At 40.8% G+C, this 20,998-nt stretch overlaps 1 protein-coding gene across 1 annotated transcript in view; it reads left to right on the top strand.

Annotated features, from left to right (window-relative positions):
- Positions 1–20,998, top strand: part of clstn2b (calsyntenin 2b) — a gene marked incomplete at its 5' end in the record, with an annotated part of 119,113 nt that overhangs the window by 40,223 nt on the left and 57,892 nt on the right. Inside the window, 2 exons of the mRNA XM_072690961.1 lie at positions 11,224–11,432; positions 13,319–13,468. Of these exons, the coding sequence (XP_072547062.1) occupies positions 11,224–11,432; positions 13,319–13,468 (359 nt within the window). The remainder of the gene's footprint in view (positions 1–11,223; positions 11,433–13,318; positions 13,469–20,998) is intronic.

Below are 20,998 nucleotides of genomic sequence, written 5' to 3'. Positions count from 1 at the left end.
ATTTGTGAGTTTTTACAAGTAAAATTGTAATTCTAGAGAGAGTGAAATTCTATGTAAATCAAAGATCTAACACAAAATTAGCCTATATTACATTAAGGATGTCGTTCTGGATATGATACTAGTCAGAATGGCTTTATAGTAGATCTGTAGATCTGATGTTACTAGTAAACCTCTGACATGACAATTTTTACTTGTAAAAACTACATTTACAGAGATCTTGAACTCAGTTAGGACTTTGATGTATCGCTGGTGTGATTTTAGGCCATATAAGAGCTCATTAGAAAAAATCTATAGGGATTCTTAATAATTCCTAATATTATTACTTGTGGGAGCAAATCAAATAACAAAAAAACAAAACTGAGGATGAGTAAGACCCCCCACAATTTGGTGGGCTTTCTTTCTACCACTGGACGCATATCTCTCACATTACTGTTTTTTGTGGTTTACAGATGATTTTCTCAGCCATACTCACAATCCTCAACAAGTGGATCGACAAAAGGTTCTTCACACTCATAGATACCAGAATCTCAAGAGCCCCCAGAGCCAAACCACACAGTACTAACCCTTCACTCCACATCACACTGCCACAAACATAAACTTTGTCCTTGAGGAAAGTCCAAACAGAAAGTCTATGTCAGATTCATGATGTGTTTTAAAGAACAGAAATGTTCACATTTAACATTTCTTCCTAAGAATGGTTGGATTATATTGCTTAAATGGAACTGGAGTGTACTTCTCCTCCAACTTATAATAGGTAGATCCAGGAAATCCTATCATATCTCAAGCAGGAAAAACTATGATACACCCTCATGAGGAACCTCATAAGCCATGGTCTCCTCTTTTAGATTATATACAATGACAATGTCACACTGACTGAAAGATAAAATAGCTTGTCCATATTTGGACTCTTAACTATCTGCCACTATTAACTATCATTACTCTCATTACTCTGACCATCACTGCCATGACTATATTAAGATATTCTAAACCATGATTAATATATTATGATTATGATCAGAGCAGTTCAACAGTATTGATGGTTTGGTGGTAACTTTTATCAATAATTTATAAATAGTTCTGACCAGAGGAGGACGGGTCGGGTCCCCCTTGTGAGTCGTGGTTCCTCCCAAGGTTTCTTCCTCCAGCTCTGAGGGGGTTTTTCCTGCCACTGTCACCGTTGGCTGCACACTGGGGGTCTTAGATATTTCATATATTTTTATTTTATTTTATTCATTTTTTCTTTTACTAATTACTGATTGTGTAAAGCTGCTTTGTGACGACAACAGTTGTAAAAGACTATACAAATAAATTTGACTTGACTTGACCTGACATTTTACTCACTAACCTCTGTATTAACTACCCCCCTTTTTATTTATTTATTCATAAATTTTTATTATTATTATTATATATTTTTTATTATTTATTATGTTTTCTTCCTCTCCTCTCTCTCTCCCTATCTTTCTTTCTTTCTCCATTTCTCCATTTCTTTTTCTTCGCTCTAGGGATAAATATTGTGGGTGGGCGGGTGTCTTTAAGGGGTGTGTTATGATTCTGTGAGGGGCATTTGTTTACATCTGGGCTCTTCAGTTATTCCATATGTCTGTAAATCTCACGTTTGCTTTTCATTCTCATGGTATCCCTCAAAGAACCGTTTGAATAATCTTTATTTTTTACATACAGTCATACAAGTCTTCTTTAGTTCACTAATTACTGGTAGAAACTATGTACTGCTAGTCATCATCACCATGCGTGACCTGCACCGGTTGCAGGAACAACCTCCGTACACACCAATTCAGTAAAAGCACTCTAATCCTCGGCCACCATGTTGCTTAGAAACATCAGCCCCCTGTTGACGAACTGCGTGGGAAATGATGTGAAAGTGTGCACAGAGTCTGGTGGCTTGTAACCTGTAACACTTGCTCAGCTAAATGAGCAAACATCGTCAGCTCCGGTTCGTTGTGCTCCCTGCTGCTTAATAACGAGACTCACAAAGCATTTCGGTGAACATTCAGCCTGGGTAGAGAGCTATGCCATTTATGATCAATTACAAGTGCATTGTGGGAGAGCGTAGTGCCCTCCAAATCAGGTTCGAATTCCAATTTGTGGTTCAGACACTCAGGGAAATATGGCACTATGACGTACTCAATAGTGGCCTTAAACGTAATCAATCAACGTAGTCATTTCAGTCACAGCCAGTCTGGCTCACAAAAACCAGGCAAAATATCTGATCCAAACCAAAGTAGCTCATCTCATTTGTCTTGGAAATTGATTGTCATGCTGATGGACTACTTTTTTGGGGGGGCGGGGGTGAGGTGAGTGTTTACCAAAAAAAAAAAGGTTGTCTAGGACATTGTGTCATACATATGAGGTCATAATTGCATTCAATAAATGGACAAAAGTATTTGGACACACTCTCAGTGATTGTTTCTTCTGAAATTAAGGCTATTAATGAGAGCTGACCCTGCTTTTGTTGGACTAACTGTCTCTACCGTCCTTGGAAGAAGACTTTCTACTAGATTTTTGAGCAGCATTGCTGTGAGGATTTGATTGCATTGATCACTACCCCACCTCATCTCACCTCAACTCATCTATTTATCACAGAAGTATTGGATGGAGCACCAACCATCATTCCTGAGTTCATCACAGTTCTTCCACTGCTCCATAGCTCAATGCTGGGGGGCTTTATACCTCTCTATAGCCCATGTCAAGTTGCTTTCATACACACACACACACACACACACACATATATATATATATGTAAACACATGTTTATGAGGGATTTGTTGCTTTCCTCTGGTGTCCCAAAACACATCCACATCTGTTGCTGCATGTGTGTGTGTGTGTGTGTGTGTGTGTGTGTTACACATCACCCTCACACACATACATGATTCATGACATGATGAGTGTGTGTGTGGTAGGGGGTTATAGGGAAGAGAGATTTAGAGGACAGGAAAAGGGACAATTCGGCGCAGCGTGACAGAATGATAGATTCAGAGAGACGCGAACAACAGTGACCACGACCAGCATCCATAAATTATTAACCTACTGCAGAGAGAGCGAGAGACAGGGAGAGAGAGAGAGAGAGAGAGAGAGAGAGAGAGAGAGAGAGATGAGAATTAAGCATGAGAGCATCATTATCACCTTGTATCTTTTTAATCCAGACAGGATTATTGTCCGTCAATACTCAACACACACAAATGCATGCATCCACACACACACTGACACACACAGTGAGGATTGAGGTTAGAGATTAGAGGGAAATCGGGTGTATTTTAGCAGCGCTGACGGTCAATATGTCAGTGTGTCAGAGAGGAGGATGAGCACTAATGGAGATTTATTCAAAAAACAAAGTCTGTGTGTATGTGTGTGTGTGTGTGTGTGTGTGTGTGTGGTTTAGGGATAAAACTGAATGGATAAAACTAATCAGCTAATCAATACTTCTGTAATCACAGCTGAGCACCCTTCTTCAAGCAGTGCTTTACCTGGTTGGCTAACATTTAGCATTTTAGCTGCCGTATTTGGCCTTAAAAGGCTTTCTGCAGTAGTCAAGACTGTGATGTAACAGTTTTGAGGTTTTGGAATTGGCCTGTTTTAGAGCTCTGTTTTGGCTCTGCTGGATGTTCTTCTGAAGGAGGAACAGCTGTGTGAGGGTCAGGGTTTGCCACTTCCATATACTGAACTATGCCAAGATAAACACAGGTCTGCATTCTGAGCTGCCTTCAGCACATTTGCATAATATTTTTTATGAAAATTCAAATTCTGTAATTCTGAGTTTCAGCTGACAGTCTGGTAACAGCTTGAACATCTGTAAATGATCTACTGGTGTCTGGCCAGTAGGTTTAATACACAATTAAATTCGAAAAGGTCTCCCAAAAAAGGATTAACACACAGCTTAGTTAGTCACAGTTCTGAGATAATATGCAAATTAGATTACAGCAATATCGGGGCTCCAAATGGTGGTTCGGCGGACTGGCCATAGTGATCACTGGCTGGAATCCTGAGTCATTCTGCCTGCCATCAGCAGCCGGAGCCTGAGTGTGCACAATTGGTATTAGTGTCCATCCTTATAGTACAAGAATTAGAGTGTCAGCAATCCTCTACGAGCAGAGCAACTTCTGGGCCGGGGCCTTCTAGGCCTTATTTAATGCAGTTTAATAATGAATAATTAAAATGATTGTTTTTACAGTAGAGTCAAGCCTTTATAGCCAATCACATTTATTCCTCTACAGCATCGGCCTTCAGAAATCCTCCTCACTTCCTCTCCCTCTCTCTTTCTCTCTCTCTGTTTAGATTCACAGTGCTGTGAATGTTGTTAGATGCTCCATTATTGAGGATTAACTTAATTAGCATAAATATAATTGTTATGAAAGGGAAGCAAAGCCGGAACTGGAACAGCACATAATAATACATTTGGAAGATCATTTTAAGATTATTTTAGGTTATTTACAAAGTCATATTTACCAGATAATTAAAAAAGAACAAAAGCTCTGAGATGTATTTATTATAATAAATCGATTGCCGCGTTGTTTTGCAATTTAAATGCAAATTGGCTGCTGGTTAGATCTTGATTATGGTTTATTTTGATTACACTCTTAAAAATAAAGGTGCTACGAAGGGCTTGTTGAGTCATAGCATAGAAATAGTGAATTTGGTTTCATAAAGAACCATAAAAAAAGATGTTCGCTTGTAAAGAACCTTCTTTAAACCTTCCTTAAACCAAATATGACACCATGTACAAACCCTTGGTAGGACTTTTATTATTATATTTTATTATAAGGTGGGTAGTAGCATGTTAGTTCACCTATGGGCCCTATTTTAGGGATCATTAGGCGAGCCGTCAACCATGCAGCTTGATTTAGGGGGCGTGTCGGTGTGTCTGCTATGGTAATGACATATGGTAACTATGCCTTGCTCGGCTCAAAACGCACAAAAGTCATGTACTGAGTCTCTTAATGAATCATGGGTGTGTTCGTTTTGGGCATAACATGCATTAATAAACCAATCAGCATGTCTCTCCTCGCTCCCTTTAAGAGCCAGGTGCGGTCAGACTGACCTTGGTGGGTTGCTATTTCAGTGGTGTAAAGCAGGAGAGGGTGTACAAGCGTTGGGCTGCATGCGCCTGTGTTGACAATTCACTGCCAAGATAGCAACGAACGAACGTCTGACTGTTGACAAACGAACGTCTGTCTAGACTGTTTTCAGTTAGTGGAGCTCCTGCTGTGTTTTCCATTGCCAGGATAGCAGCAATATGCCAGAAATTGACCTGAACACCCCTCATTTCGAGACCACTGCACCCATCAGCGTAGATATATTCTATAAACTAAGCTGCAAAACAGCCAGTTTTTAAGGTCATGTATATCAAAACATGTGCGTTCGACCTCCCATTCAGCCCAACAGTAGCTTAGCTCCTCCCATTTGTGTTGTTCCTGCACACTGTAGACCAGTCTGCTGAAGCTTGCCGATTCACCACTCAGACTTGTTGACCAGTTCCAGTCCAATCATAATGATGCCACATTCTACACAACATAGCACATCTGATGAACTAGTGCAGTGGACGTGAAGCATTGATTGACCCCAAACACCATTGGAGACGCCAAACACCATCAGTGTTCCAATTACAGGGTGCCCTTGGAGACCCTGCCTCTGGAGATCCTGGAGCTCCCATGAACTCAATAATATCTGCAGTTCATGGGGTCACAGATGCTGAAAATGAACAATTACGTGTCTTATTTTTTAGAATCAATATTTTTGACTCTGGCTCTTCTTCAACAAGACCTTAAGGGAAAGTCCAAATTTTGGATTGCCCAAAATTCCATATAATTCATTTGTTAAGAATTGAATTCCTCTAAAAGCTCCCTTAAATGTTAATGAACTAAATGGTCATGAATATACTACCTGATTTTGCCACTTTTCCTAAGATAATTAATATTTGGCAAAAGACTTCAAACATGGTGGACAAGTACACTAAAAGGACAAAAGTATCGGGACACCTGCACATTCGTTGTTGGAGTAACTGTCTAGGAAAGAAGACTCTCTACTAGATTTTGGAGGAGTATTGCTTTGAGGATTTGATTGCATTCAGTGATGAGAGCATTAGTAAGCATTAGTAAGTTCATTAGTAACCCCAATCCCAAAAGTACTGGATGGAGCACCACCACCATCATTCCAGTGAACACAGTTCTTCCACTGCTCCACAGCTCAATGCCTGGCACTAGCCCACACCTGACATTAGGCATGGTGCCAATGGGTTCATGTCTATCTTCTCTAGAGAGGCCTATTGTGTTGGCAGTACTTTTCTACAGAGACTAGACAAGCTAGACAAGACAACAGTAGGTGAATGCATTCATTAGAAGGGGTGTCCACAAACATTTGTACATGGAGGGTATGACACTGCATAATAGACCCCGCATTCTCTCTTACCTTTTCAGTATTTCTCTCCCGTTCGCCTCCGTCAGTCTGACCTGTGTGGATCTACATGCTAGTCCAATCTGCTGGGGTATATTTAGCAAGGCCAGGGGCTGCATTGGAAGCAGACGGGAACTGTTTTGATGCGGCCAGTGACTTCAGCCCTCATTAAATGGACCACTGGCTGCTCCGCCCATCAGCTCTGAGCTATGGCCATGTACAGTCGACAGAGGGCTATCAGAGCTGATAAAGGTTCAAGTCCTTCACCATGCTAATTTCAAAGCTTTGTAAATACTCTGACTCCTCAGACCTTGTCCCAAAATGTAGCAGCCATGGGTGCCGTTAAGCAGCTGCCTAGCACATGCTCACAAAGCAGGAGAAGACTATAAGCATTAACGTGCTTTCAGATAGCTGTTTATGCAGCTGCTGTAGGTTGGGGTCTTGTCTCGTGGTTGTAGGATTGCAGGAAGATTTAGTAGACGTAGCAGACTAGAGTGGTGGAGCACTGTTCTACTGTGCAGTGACACCTGCATAAATAGGACCTTCATCATCGAGACCTGTGTCCTCGCCACAAACTTCAGTCCCAGACGTTTTCAAAGGCTGCGTTCACGTTACCAGGCTGAAGTGGTTCTCAAATCTGATTTTGTACCTTAATGAGCCTGTTTACACTTGGCATGGTGGACAAGTACACTAAAAGGACAAAAGTATTGGGACATTGGATCTCGGCCTCTCTCTCAATCTCACTCTCTCTCAAGTGTTTGTGTATTCCCCTCATGCTTGTGCTTATTTCCCGGTAGATGAGAGCATTTCGGATTTCATTTAAATAGTCGGGGAATGTGAGAACCATCTACTGTTCCACTGCGTAGTAGAAGAACGTCTCCCGGAGCAGGACATTGTTGTTTACAGAAAGTTCATCAGGAATGATGGCTTTTGTTACACTGGAAAACAACAACAAGTAAAATCGGATCCCATCTGATCTCCCTGGAAATGCATTTTACTGACTAGTGTGAACAGAATCCAGTCAAAGTAGAACCATGCGGTTTGGATCCGGATGGTATCTGCATCTACTTTGACCGGATTCTGTTTACACTAGTCAGTAAAATGCATTTCCAGGGAGATGAACAATGTCCTGCTCCGGGAGACGGTGGGGGTTCTTCTACTACGAGGTGGAACAGTAGATGGTTCTTACATTCCCGGACTATTTAAACGAAATCCGAAATGCTCTCATCTACCGGGACATAAGCACAAGCATGAGGGGAATACACAAACACTTGAGAGAGAGAGAGAGATTGAGAGAGAGGCCGAGATCCACAGTAATTAATACTTGTATTAACGTTTTTTTGTTTTTTTTTTAAGACGAATTGCCACTTGGCTGACGGATCCGATCACAAGAAAAAACACTCTGTCTACACTCGTATTAAATGTGAATGAGATTCTCCTCAAACCACCTCTGACTGTGATTTGAGTGATTCGATCATGATCTGATCATAATGCGTCTTGGGGGTGTTTACACCTGGCTTTTCAATCAAACAAACGAAATCTGAATGCGATCCGATCACCAAAAAACGCTGTTAATGCCAATGGGCTGTGCAGACATGTCCAATCCAATCTTTTCAAATCAGATTTGAGTCACTTTCAGATGAGGTCCAAGTGACATGAATATGAATGGTCAGATCGGATTTCGTGCGGCCAATGACGCAGATCTCACTTTATTTAGGGCTGTGCAGACATGTCCAATCCAATCTTTTCAAATCAGATTTGAGTCACTTTCAGATGAGGTCCAAGTGACATGAATATTAATGGTCAGATCAGATTTCAGCAGCTTTTTGCGAATGCACATAGTGCTATTGACCTCGGATGGCGCTTTCAGAGGACGAAGGCTAAGTGAATGGACGTATCAAGGGGGACATGCGTACCATTTCAGGGACAAATTCGTTCGCCTTGCAGATATTATTCAATGTGAACCATCAAGACATCTCGTGATCTGATGATCTGAAGTGGATAAGAGTCCTGTCCATATCAGCAGATACACACACAGCAGCAACCTTCTACAGCACCTAACCCAGCAGCCGGTGTAGATTTGGAGGCAAAGCTCTGTTTAACTCTGCATTAAAAAATGAACGCTAGATCCACGCTGGATGCCGCCTCTCATTATTTCATTAATGATGAAAAACCCCATTTGGTGCAGAGCTGCAAACGTGGCCACTCATCCGTACCGCAAGATAATTAGTACATCAGCTCTAAATATCTCGTCATTTGTAATGCTGATGTGAACGCTGATGCTGCGGTTTGAACTAATCACCATCTGATATCAGTGTCCATCCCTACAAATAAAAACATCAGAGGGCTGCTGATCCTCTGCTGGTCTCCTGAAAGCCTTTTTTCAGGCATTTCCATTAGAGCAGCCCTTAAACCAGAAAATGCCATGCATTCATCATTGCACTGCATTTTCCTTCAGAACCCCCTCCCTCAGTCTCCCACTCTTTCCAGCCTGTTATTTGTAGGATACAGAGAATTGGGGGAGACAGTTCATGTCTCCCACATAAACCTTTTGTTACTTTTCCAAGAAAATCTTCTTTTTCAGATCAGTTAGTCTCCAAACACCAAATCAAATTAACAATAATATTAATGACATTCATTTTTCACTATTATTAATGCTTGATTTATATTTTAGGCACAATTCATAGTGACTCCCAGCCCACACATTGACTGTTTACTGTTTTCACTCCCTGATTTATACATTTAACTTGAATTAACATCAAATAATTCAGTCTAATTTTCATTTTGTGTTGATGTTTACTATAATAATAGTTAATTATTAATGATACAGAATAGCTATTTTCTGTAAAATATATAATTTCAGTAATAAATCATATATTTGACCCAAAGATCTGCTTAAATTAAATTAAATTTATCTGCATAAAGTCTACAAACAATCCAAAAAAAAACATTTCCCACACTTCCTGATGTCACTTCCTCTGGCAACTTCTTTATTTCATTATTTTGTATAAATGTATGTTGACGATTTATTGTTCATTCATTTTCTGTAATTTTTCAGCAATTCCGGTTAGAATTATTATGTCATGTTGGTTTATTATTATTATAATTCTATTTATTATTATTATATTATTATGTTGGTATATTATATTTTAATAATGAAATTATTATTATTTAGTTATGTTTAACCTACAAGTAACCTAACCTAAACCTCAACCTAAACCTAATTCTAACCCAAACCTAACCTAAACCTAACCTAACCTAAACGTAACCTAACCTCAACCTCAACTTGACCTATTTCACCTCAACCTAATTCTAACCTAAACATAATCTAACCTAAACCTCAACCTAAACCTAATTCTAACCCAAACCTAACCTAAACCTAACCTAACCTAAACTTAACCTAACCTCAACTTGACCTATTTCACCTAAACCTAATTCTAACCTAAATCTAACCTAAACATGATCTAACCTACATCTCAACCTAAACTTAATTCTAACCTAAACTTAACCTAACCTAAACCTCAACCTAAACCTAATTCTAACCCAAACCTAACCTAAACTTAACCTAACCTAAACCTCAACCTAAACCTAATTCTAACCCAAACCTAACCTAAACTTAACCTAACCTAAACCTCAACCTAAACCTAATTCTAACCCAAACCTAACCTAAACTTAACCAAACCTAAACGTAATCTAACCTACACCTCAACCTAATTCTAACCTTAACCTAACCAAAACCTAACCTAACCTCAACCTCAACTTGACCTATTTCACCTAAACCTAATTCTAACCTAAATCTAACCTAAACATAATCTAACCTACACCTCAACCTAAACCAAATCGTAACCTAACCTAAACCGCAACCTAAACTTAATTCTAACCTAAACCTAACCTAAACTTAACCTAACCTACATCTCAACCTAAACCTAATCGTAATCTAACCTACATCTCAACCTAAACCTAATCGTAATCTAACCTACACCTCAACCTAATTCTAACCTTAACCTAACCAAAACCTAACCTAACCTCAACCTCAACTTGACCTATTTCACATAAACCTAATTCTAACCTAAATCTAACCTAAACATAATCTAACCTACACCTCAACCTAAACCTAATCGTAACCTAACCTAAACCGCAACCTAAACTTAATTCTAACCTAAACCTAACCTAAACTTAACCTAACCTACATCTCAACCAAAACCTAATCGTAACCTAACCTACACTCCAACCTAAACCTAATTCTAACCTAAACCTAACCTAAACTTAACCTAACCTACACTTCAACCTAAACCTAATCGTAACCTAACCTAAACCGCAACCTAAACTTAATTCTAACCTAAACCCAACCTAAACTTAACCTAACCTACACTTCAACCTAAACCTAATCGTAACCTAACCTACACTTCAACCTAAACCTAATTCTAACCTAAATCTAACCTAAACTTAACCCAACCTGCACCTAAACCTCTGCCACTGCTTCGACTGCTGGGTCATGCTGCCTGCCCTCAGCAGCCGGAGCCTGAGAGAGCACAGTTAATTGGCCTGCTCTCTCTCTCTCTTGCTCTCCCTACGTCACTTAAGTGCGATGTTGCCCGGCATGGGCTTCTGCTAGCCGCTGCATCGGAGCTGGGTGCACGGCGCTGTCCTCAGAGCGTGTTGGTTGCAGGTCGAGGCGGTGGTTGGTCAGTCCTCACCCTCACAATGGCAGGAGCATTGCATGTGATAGGGTGATAGAGGGAGAGTACTAACAAGGGATCATAACACTTACAGAAACTCTCTCTCTCTCTCTCTCTCTCTCTCTCTCCCTTTTCTTAGGGCGGTGGTGCATGTGCAGGTTGGGGATGTGAATGAGTTTGCTCCAGTGTTCAGCAGTTTGGAGTACTCTGGATCTGTTCTGGAAGGCCGAGTGTACGACAGCATTCTGCAGGTTCAGGCCTCAGACCAGGACTGTTCTCCTCAATACAGCCAAATCTGCAACTACCAGATCACCACAGAGGATACGCCATTCGCTATAGACCGCAACGGTTAGACACAAACACACACACATACACACACACAGCCTGATATGCACATATGCAGAGCTGTGAACGGCTGAACCAGCTCGCTAGGAGGCTGACTGTATGAAGAAAAACCTCAAGAACATGACCTGGAGGTACCGTCCAAGACCTGAATGGAGCTCCTGATTTACTGCTGGTTATTATTGGCAGTTTTGTAGGATTCCACCTGGCGCTGGACTTCCCCTGGATGGAATCTAGCCTACACTCTTAAACACATGAGTGTACTCAAAAACACAAATCAGCCATAACATTAAAACCACCTGCCTAATATTGCATAGGTCCCCCTTTGTGCTGCCAAAACAGCTCTGACCCATCAGGACATGGACTCCTCAAGTCCTCTGAAAGAGTGCTGTGGTATCTGGGCATCTTCAGATGTTAGCAGCAAGTGCTGTAAGTTGTGAGGTGGAGCCTCCATGAGCATCAATGAGCTTTAAGTGCCCATGGCTCTGTCTCTAGTTCGCCAGTTTTGGTAGGTGCTGACCACTGCATACTGGGAACACCTCACAAGACCTGCCTGATGTTTTGGAGATGTTCTGACCCAGTCATCCAGCTGGCATAGTATTCACTTACTGCCTGAAAACAGATGAGCTGGTCCGAAGGGTATTCACTTCACCTGTCAGTGGTCCTAATGTTATGGCTAAACAATATCATTCAGCACATTTAAACAATGAACTGCTCCTTTGTAGAGAAGTGTACAGGTCCATTGAGAACCACTGAGACACATTTCTATCATCCTTTGCCTGAACCATCAAACTGCCAGAATTTATAATTCTATAAAACCTGTTTACTTGACCTTCTGACCTATTTTTAATGAATAAATAAATAAATAAAACTTCGCATAGAGGACTTTTAAGCTGCATCATATTTGAAACATCAGGACATTTTACAGCAGGTTTGTTTCTTAAATAAACTAAAACCTAAAACATCTAATTTCTAATAAAGAAAAAGAAAAAAAACATACTTTTAAAATGAATTACTTAAGTAATTTCAAATTTAAAAAACTATATGTATTTTTGGGGTGCATGCAGTACACAAATAATCCACCAGGGTATCATATGTATCTTATATATATATATATGATACCCTGGTGGATTATTTGTCTGCTGCATGCACTCAAAAAATACATATTGTTTTTTAAAATTGAAATGACTTATTAGCACTATATATATATATATATATAGTTCATTATTATTCATATCATTGATTATATATTATTGTTATTATTTAGATATCAATTAATATTGATTTAAGATTATTTATTGATAATATTAATATTAATAATATTTAGTTAATGAATTACTTGAATTATTTGAATTGAATTACTTTAAGATAATAATTATCCCATAATTCTCACACTACAGTGTTCAGATTCAGTTTAGGAATCCCTTAGGAAAACATTCAGAGAGCCGGCTCGTTATTTTCCCCCATCCTTCGTTAGTTAGTTTGTTATTGGCTGAGATTGATTGATCTCAGGAAAGAGCCACATGGGGAGATGTTGGAGTTGCAGTCAGATACACACACACGCGCACACACACACACACACACACACACACACACACACATACACACACATACACACCTACATTAACATGTACAGCACAATCAAACACGCACACACACACATACCCTGATGGCCAAAATAACCATTTGGAGAAGACAAGAAAATAACAGGGACACACAAACACACACACACTCACACACACACACACACACAGGTCCTGAGGGTGCTGTGATGTTTATTCTCTTTTGCCTTTAAGTGCACTTTACAAGGACAAGGTCAAACACCGCCTTAAGACCCAATCAAGCTCGTTCTGTGTGTGTGTGTGTGTGTGTGTGTGTGTGTGTGTGTGTAGGTAACATCAGGAACACGGAGAGTCTGAGTTTTGATGTTCGGCCGCACTATGAGGTCAGTGTGACGGCGTTTGACTGCGGGCAGAAGAAGGCGAAGCACAGTGCCACCGTCCACATCCACGTCAAACCTGTCTGCAGACCCGGCTGGAGGGGTAAGATCAGGGCCGTAACCCTCCACTGTGTGTGTGTGTGTGTGTGTGTGTGTGTGTGTGTGTACATGCATCTCCGTCATATTTTGTGATTAATCTGATTCAGTCTGTCTCAAACTGTCTGAAAGCCAGATTTAGCTCTTTGGATTATGTTGTTCGCACACACACACATGTTTGTTTCACTACATTAGTGGGGACCTGAACCCTAAACTTAACCCCAACCATAACCATACTAATCTTTAACTCAACCCTAACCATAACCCTCCTAACCCTAATCTTGACACTAAATTTAACCACAACACACACAGGTTAGTTTTACTGCACTCGTGGGGACCACCATTGGTTTTTGTATTACTGTAATGAGCAATGCTACACCTAATCTTAACTCTAAACCTAACCCCAACTTTAACCCTACTAACCTTAACCTCAGTGTCCTACACCTAAACCTAACCCAAATCTAACTAAATCTGAAAGCTGATCTCCACCTGATTCTCCTCCCTGGAGCACATTTTTCATGTTGTTCTGTCATTATGAGGACATCACAGTCCTCACAGTGATAGGTAAACAAGAACAAACACACACACATTACACACTATTGGAATACCTCCAGTTCTTCTGTCACTCCTCATGCCTCTCTCTGAACAGCCACTTTTGATTTGTGATCATGTCTCTCCCTCTATCTCTCTCACTCTCTCTCTCTCTCTCTCTCTCTCTCTCTCTGTCTCTCTCTCTCTCTCTCTCTCTCTCTCTCTCTCTCTCTATCTATCTATCTCTTTCTCTCTGACGCTTTCTGATTGGCTGATTTCTGATTGGTTTTTGATGTTGTGATATTCTGTTTATTGTCTATTCTATACACGTCCGGTTCAGATAAATCAAGTTGATATATGGCCATACAGCATTTGCACATATATTATAAATGATTGGGCATATATATATAGACCTGATCTGTTTCAAGATGTGGTGAGGTCAGCTCTCGGCCCTGACCCCGCTCTGTAACTTTACGTGGTCTGACAGACACTCGGTGGACACTGAGCTGCTCTCTGTGAGCTGTTCCTCTTAAACTCTTCCACTGTTCAATAATAATACCACTCACAGCTGATGGAGGAATATATATATATATAATACAATATAATAAGAAGTTCTCTTATTATATCATATGTTCTATGTTTCACAGTGAGATTCTGTTCAGCGCAAATTAGTAGAGGTGTAACAGTACATGTATTGGTTCTGAACCGTCCCAGTATTTTGAGGGTTCATGGTTCATTGCAGGCAGTCGCACAGAGATTACACAGTACAGGCTGTTGGAGTAAATACGGTCATTTCACAAGCATCCGCCTGCCCCGGAAACCTTAAGCTGTAAGCCTCTGGATTTGCATTGTTGTGGCAAATGTAGAGGTGTTGGCACGTTGCTATGGCAACTGTAGTCTTGTTTGCCCCCTCCCAGCCTCGTCCTTCTCTCGTATCTTTCCCTCTCGCTGTCGCATGTCTCTCTGTTCTCACCCTTGAATTTGAAATGACTGAAAGTAAACAGTAAAGTGTTTCAGTGAAATTCTGGCAGAAGTCATGGTGGATTGTCGGCATTTGGATGCATGGGTGCAGGAAATCATGCTAACATCTACACTTTCTGCCTAATTAGCACACTTCAGGCTGTATTAACGCTATTGAACACTCACTGGAACAAACTGTAACTTCCACGACTGTCTGCTCAAATTAAATGAAAGAAAGCTGTGTTATTCTTTGTTTGTTTGTTTGTTTGTTTATTTGTTTGTTTGTTTGTTTGCCCAGTTGTATCGTACTGGGTTCCATACAAGCGTTCAGTTTGTCAGGGTTGTGTTAAAAAAGATTAGACTAACGCCTGCCCAGCTTGCACGTTGTGTAATGGTCGTTTCAGGTGCTACTATAGGTTCTGCTATTTACAAACAGTGCTAAATCATTTGCATAACAGGGTGGTAACCTAGTGATTATTGTGTATTATTACAATTAATAAAAAAGTGGCAGTGATTCTCCTGTAACTGACCTCCGGTTATGATGCTAGTAATAAAGGTTCTAATGAATAATGCGTAATGCATAATGAATGAAGGAATTAATTAGAAATGTCGAATTATTTGGAAGATAAAATACGAGACCTTATAAACTGCTGTAAATTCTTTTTAAAATAAATGAACCCTGCCTGAGCCAGAGCACTGTGCGCTTACATGGAGAAGCCATTAGCGGAGGGACTGTAATTATCATTTAATGATTGACGCTTTTTAGTGCAGCATCTGTCAGTGAAAGTAGAAGATACACTCTAAGAGGGCGTCTGTCTCTTCAGGGCTCTTGGAGTCGTCCTAGTCTTCCTCCCTTCCCCGCTTAGGGAGCCCCCGGCAGTGGTACTCCAAAGCCAGGAATGAGAACCACTGATACGGAGGCAAGATCTGGGAGATAAATGAGCATCCCTGGACCTGAAAACTGTCAGAAACTGTCAGAACAGGCACAAACTGGCACTGTGAAGCTCGTGTTCTCATGCTTTCTGCTAACTTTCTTCCTGTTCAGAGGTTTGTGTTTAGCTGCCTCTCCTCGTTTCTGGGCGTGCTTCCAGATATCTAGCAGAACTACAGGGTCCAGTGGGCTGTTACGCACCGCAGCGTGTACCAGGAAAAAAAGATCTAATGGGATTTCTTCAAAATAATACGCAGCCGTGGTTCGTGTTGGGCACATTGTGGTCAGGGTGTGAACCTGAGGAGCTTTTATTTGGCTTGAATAGCACCTCGAAAACACGTCACTCTACAAAATCGGCCCTATTTGCATCCGCAAGCTTTAAGGAGATGCATTAAGCCCAAAAAGATGTGCCGGAGTGTTTTACCAGAGTTAAAGCTGGTAATTCCAGTGTTCTTATAAAACATCATACATGTCCAGATGTTTGTGGACACCCCTTTTAATTGATGCATTCGGCTACTTTAAGCTGCACCCATTGCTGACACAGATGTGCAAATTCCAATAAAACTGGACTCTCTGAAGCAGATACACCATCATGAACCTATTGGCACCATGCTGCCTAGTGCTAGTAGCTAGTAGAGGGGTATAAAGCCCCCCAGTATTATTGAGCTGTGGAGCAGTGGAAGAACTGTGCTCTCTGGAATCATCCAGTACTTTTGAATGGGATGAGTTAATCATGAGGTGATCATTGTCCAGCATACTGACCTTACTAACACTCATGTTGCTAAATGCAATCAAATCATCACAGCAGTTATCCTTCAAAATCTTCTTTCTTGGACAGTAGAGACAGTAACTACAACAAAAGCAGGATCAGCTTGTCTTAATGCTCTTGAATTCAGAAGAGAAGATGAATGAGCAGGTGTCCCAATACTTTTGTCATTTTATTTGCTAGGCCGGGAGAACTTTCAGGATAAAATGTACCACCCTGCCATGTGTTATTGTAAATAATTATTAGGATAAACAATTCTTCATGTTGTGGATGTTTGCTTTAGAAAAATTGCATTGTGGGAAATGGCACCCATTTCATTGAATAGCTCACTTACTTAAAATGATGGTCTACATCACACATGATAAATAGAGCATTAGGCCTTTTGGGGAAGGGAAAAACATGCACTTTCCAAAAATCAACACAGTAACCTATGATTCCTGGCAGAAAGGAAACAACCAGACATCCGAAATATCCCATTTGTCTCCACGGAGGAGCTCAAAAAGAGACGGATGTTTCGATGTTCACACTGAATTGATAAACAACATGATGAGAAGGAGTGAAAGATACTTTTTATAGCTGACATTAAAGCTTTCAGGCAGACAGCAGGAGAGAGGAGGGAACAGAAAAAGCAAGTGTGTGTGTGTATGTGTCTGTGTGTAAGAGATTAAACAGTTTCCTACTGTGTCTCATAAGCAGGAGTAAATAATTCAGCATGGATTCATACTGAGCTGCTGAACTACCTACACACACTTATTGTGGGTGGTTTAACACACTACAGAAACTGTGTGTGTGTGTGTGTGTGTGTGTGTGTGTGTGTGTGTGTGTGTGTGTGTGTTCGCCTGTCACACACTTCCTGACAGCACAAAAGCGCCCTAAAGATGCTCCATCACTGCATCACATTGAAGTTGTCGAAAATAAATGCCTTCTCTCGCAGCAACTGTTGCTAAGTTGGACAAGCCTTTAAAACAGTCTAGTCTAAGCCAAGGTTGAGACAAGGAGGCAGCTGAATATGTGTCATGACCGAGACAAGGACACATCAAGTCCAAGGCAAGACCAAGACTAGAGTACAAGTTTTGGTCTTGATTGGGACTTCATCTGTCCTTGTCTCGGTCATGACATAGATTAGACGAGAGTGTGAGCCCAAGTCAAGCCCAAGACTTGTACTCTAGTCTAAGTCAAAATCAAGACAGAGAGAGGGTGAGTCCAAGCTTTGACCAAGACTTGTAGTCTAGTGGAAGTCAAAACCGAGACCAAGACCAGGCAAGTCCAGGTCAAGACCAAGAATTGTAGTGTAGTCTAAGTCAAAACCAAGACCAAGAAGGGGTGAGTCCAAGTCCATACCAAGACTTGTACTCTAGTCTAAGTCAAAACCAAAACCAAGAAGGGGTGAGTCCAAGTCAAGGCCAAGACTTGTACTCTAGTCTAAGTCAAAAACCAAAACCAAGAAGGGGTGAGTCCAAGTCAAGACCAAGACTTGTACTCTAGTCTAAGTCAAAAGCCTGACAGAGAGAGGGTGAGTCCAAGTTAAGACCAAGAGAAGGTGAGTCCAAGACTTGTACTCTAGTCTAAGTCAAAACCAAAACCAAGAAGGGGTGAGTCCAAGTCAAGACCAAGACTTGTACTCTAGTCTAAGTCAAAAAACAAAACCAAGAAGGGGTGAGTCCAAGTCAAGACCAAGACTTGTACTCTAGTCTAAGTCAAAAGCCTGACAGAGAGAGGGTGAGTCCAAGTTAAGACCAAGAGAAGGTGAGTCCAAGACTTGTACTCTAGTCTAAGTCAAAACCAAAACCAAGAAGGGGTGAGTCCAAGTCAAGACCAAGACTTGTACTCTAGTCTAAGTCAAAAAACAAAACCAAGAAGGGGTGAGTCCAAGTCAAGACCTAGACTTGTACTCTAGTCTAAGTCAAAACCATGACAGAGAGAGGGTGAGTCCAAGTTAAGACCAAGAGAAGGTGAGTCCAAGACTTGTACTCTAGTCTAAGTCAAAACCGAGACCAAGACCAGGTGAGTCCAAGTCCAGCCCAAGACTTGTAGCCTAGTCTAAGTCAAAACTGAGACCAAGACCAGGTCAGTCCAAGTCCAGCCCAAGACTTGTAGCCTAGTCTAAGTCAAAACTGAGACCCAGACCAGGTGAGTCCAAGACAAGACCAATATTTTATAATAGTTTAATCTAAGTCAGGATTAAGACTGAGACACGTCAAATCCATGTCAAGACCAAATACTTTGTAGAAGTCTAATCTAAGTCAGGACAGAGACCAGTACACACTGAGTCCATGCCAAGAACCAAGACTTATAGTCTAAGTCTACATAAAGACAGAAACAAGAATGCATCAAGTCCAGGTCAAGTGCAAGGCTTGTAGCAGAGTCTAAGTCTGTAGTAGTTGTGTCTAAGTCAGAGACCAAGAGCTGACGAGTCTGAGTCCAGGCTGAAACCAGGACACAATGAATCTGAATCAAAGACCAAGACATTATATTCCAGTCTAATTCAAGACCAAGACAGGACACATTAAGTGCAAGACTTTGTAGTTGTCCAGTCTCTGAATAGTCCCAACCTTTTTCTCTGTGCAAGACTAAGTGTTCAAGGCTAATTCAAGACCAAGTCTGAGAACAGGACACATCAAGATCACTACTTTGTAGTCTGGGCTCAGAGATGGTTCGAATTCCGGGTCATGCTGCTTGCCATCAGCAGCCGGAGTCTGAGAGAGCACAACTGGCCTTGCTCTCTCTCTGGTTGGGTAGATGGCAGATCTCTCTCCCCTCACATCACTTCAGCATTTTAATCTGGAACATCAGCTTTAACTGTGTGTGTGTGTGTGTGTGTGTGTGTGTGTGTGTGTGTGTGTGTGTGTGTGTGTGTGTGTGCAGTTGACATAGTTGAAACAGACTCCAAGTGATCAAGTGCATGCTGTTCCAGTCATCTTCACTTCTACATATCCAAGCACGCCACACACACACACACACACACACACACACACACACACACAAAAGGCAAACAAGAGGATGATGATGTGTTGCTTTAACCACTGTGTGTGTGTGTGTGTGTGTGTGTGTGTTTGATAATGAGTCAGAATGACAGCTCGTGTGTGTTATTTTCTGCACTTACTGAAACCTCGCCACAGGCTACAAAACACCATCTGAGAAACAAACACCAAACAAAGCAAGCGTTCAACAGTTTAACCTTTAGAATGTGGATGGCTGCTGTTCTGCTGTAGACCCAGTTTACATGACAGAAATATTGACCCATGCTCACGTATTTAATCATTCAGTAGTATTACATAATCAAGTCAGTCAGACGAACACAGCAAAAAGAACACAGTTAGAAGAACACAGCTAGAACACAGCAAAAAGAACACAGCAAGAAGAACACAGCTAAAAGAGCACAGCTAAAAGAACACAGTTAGAAGAACACAGCAAAAAGAATACAGCTAGAAGAACACAGTTAGAAGAACACAGCAAAAAGAACACAGTTAGAAGAACACAGTTAGAGAAACACAGCAAGAAGAACACAGCAAAAAGAATACAGAAAAAAGAATACAGCTAAAAGAACACAGCTAAAAGAACACAGCTAGAAGAATACAGCTAGAAGAACACAGCTAGAAGAACACAGCTAGAAGAACACAGCTAGAAGAACACATCAAAAAGAATACAGAAAAAAGAATACAGCAAAAAGAACACAGCTAGAAGAACACAGCTAGAAGAATACAGCTAGAAGAACACAGTTAGAAGAACACAGCTAGAACACAGCAAAAAGAACACAGCTAGAAGAACACAGTTAGAAGAACACAGCTAGAGAAACACAGCAAGAAGAACACAGCAAAAAGAATACAGAAAAAAGAATACAGCTAAAAGAACACAGCTAAAAGAACACAGCTAGAAGAATACAGCTAGAAGAACACAGCTAGAAGAACACAGCTAGAAGAACACAGCAAAAAGAATACAGAAAAAAGAATACAGCTAAAAGAACACAGCTAAAAGAACACAGCTAGAAGAACACAGCTAGAAGAACACAGCTAGAAGAACACATCAAAAAGAATACAGAAAAAAGAATACAGAAAAAAGAATACAGCAAAAAGAATACAGCAAAAAGAATACAGCTAAAAGAACACAGCTAAAAGAACACAGCTAGAAGAACACAGCTAGAAGAATACAGCTAGAAAAACACAGCTAAAAGAACACAGCTAAAAGAACACAGCTAAAAGAACACAGCTAGAAGAACACATCTAGAAGAACACAGCAAAAAGAAAACAGCATAAAGAATACAGCTAGAAGAACACAGCTAAAAGAACACAGCTAGAAGAACACAGCTAAAAGAACACAGCTAAAAGAACACAGCTAGAAGAACACAGCTA

The sequence above is a fragment of the Salminus brasiliensis genome, chromosome 11 (assembly GCF_030463535.1).
Source record: "Salminus brasiliensis chromosome 11, fSalBra1.hap2, whole genome shotgun sequence".
Lineage (NCBI taxonomy): Eukaryota > Metazoa > Chordata > Actinopteri > Characiformes > Bryconidae > Salminus > Salminus brasiliensis.
The sequence above is the reverse complement of the archived record's forward strand: the minus strand, read 5'-3'. Positions and strand labels throughout refer to the sequence as shown.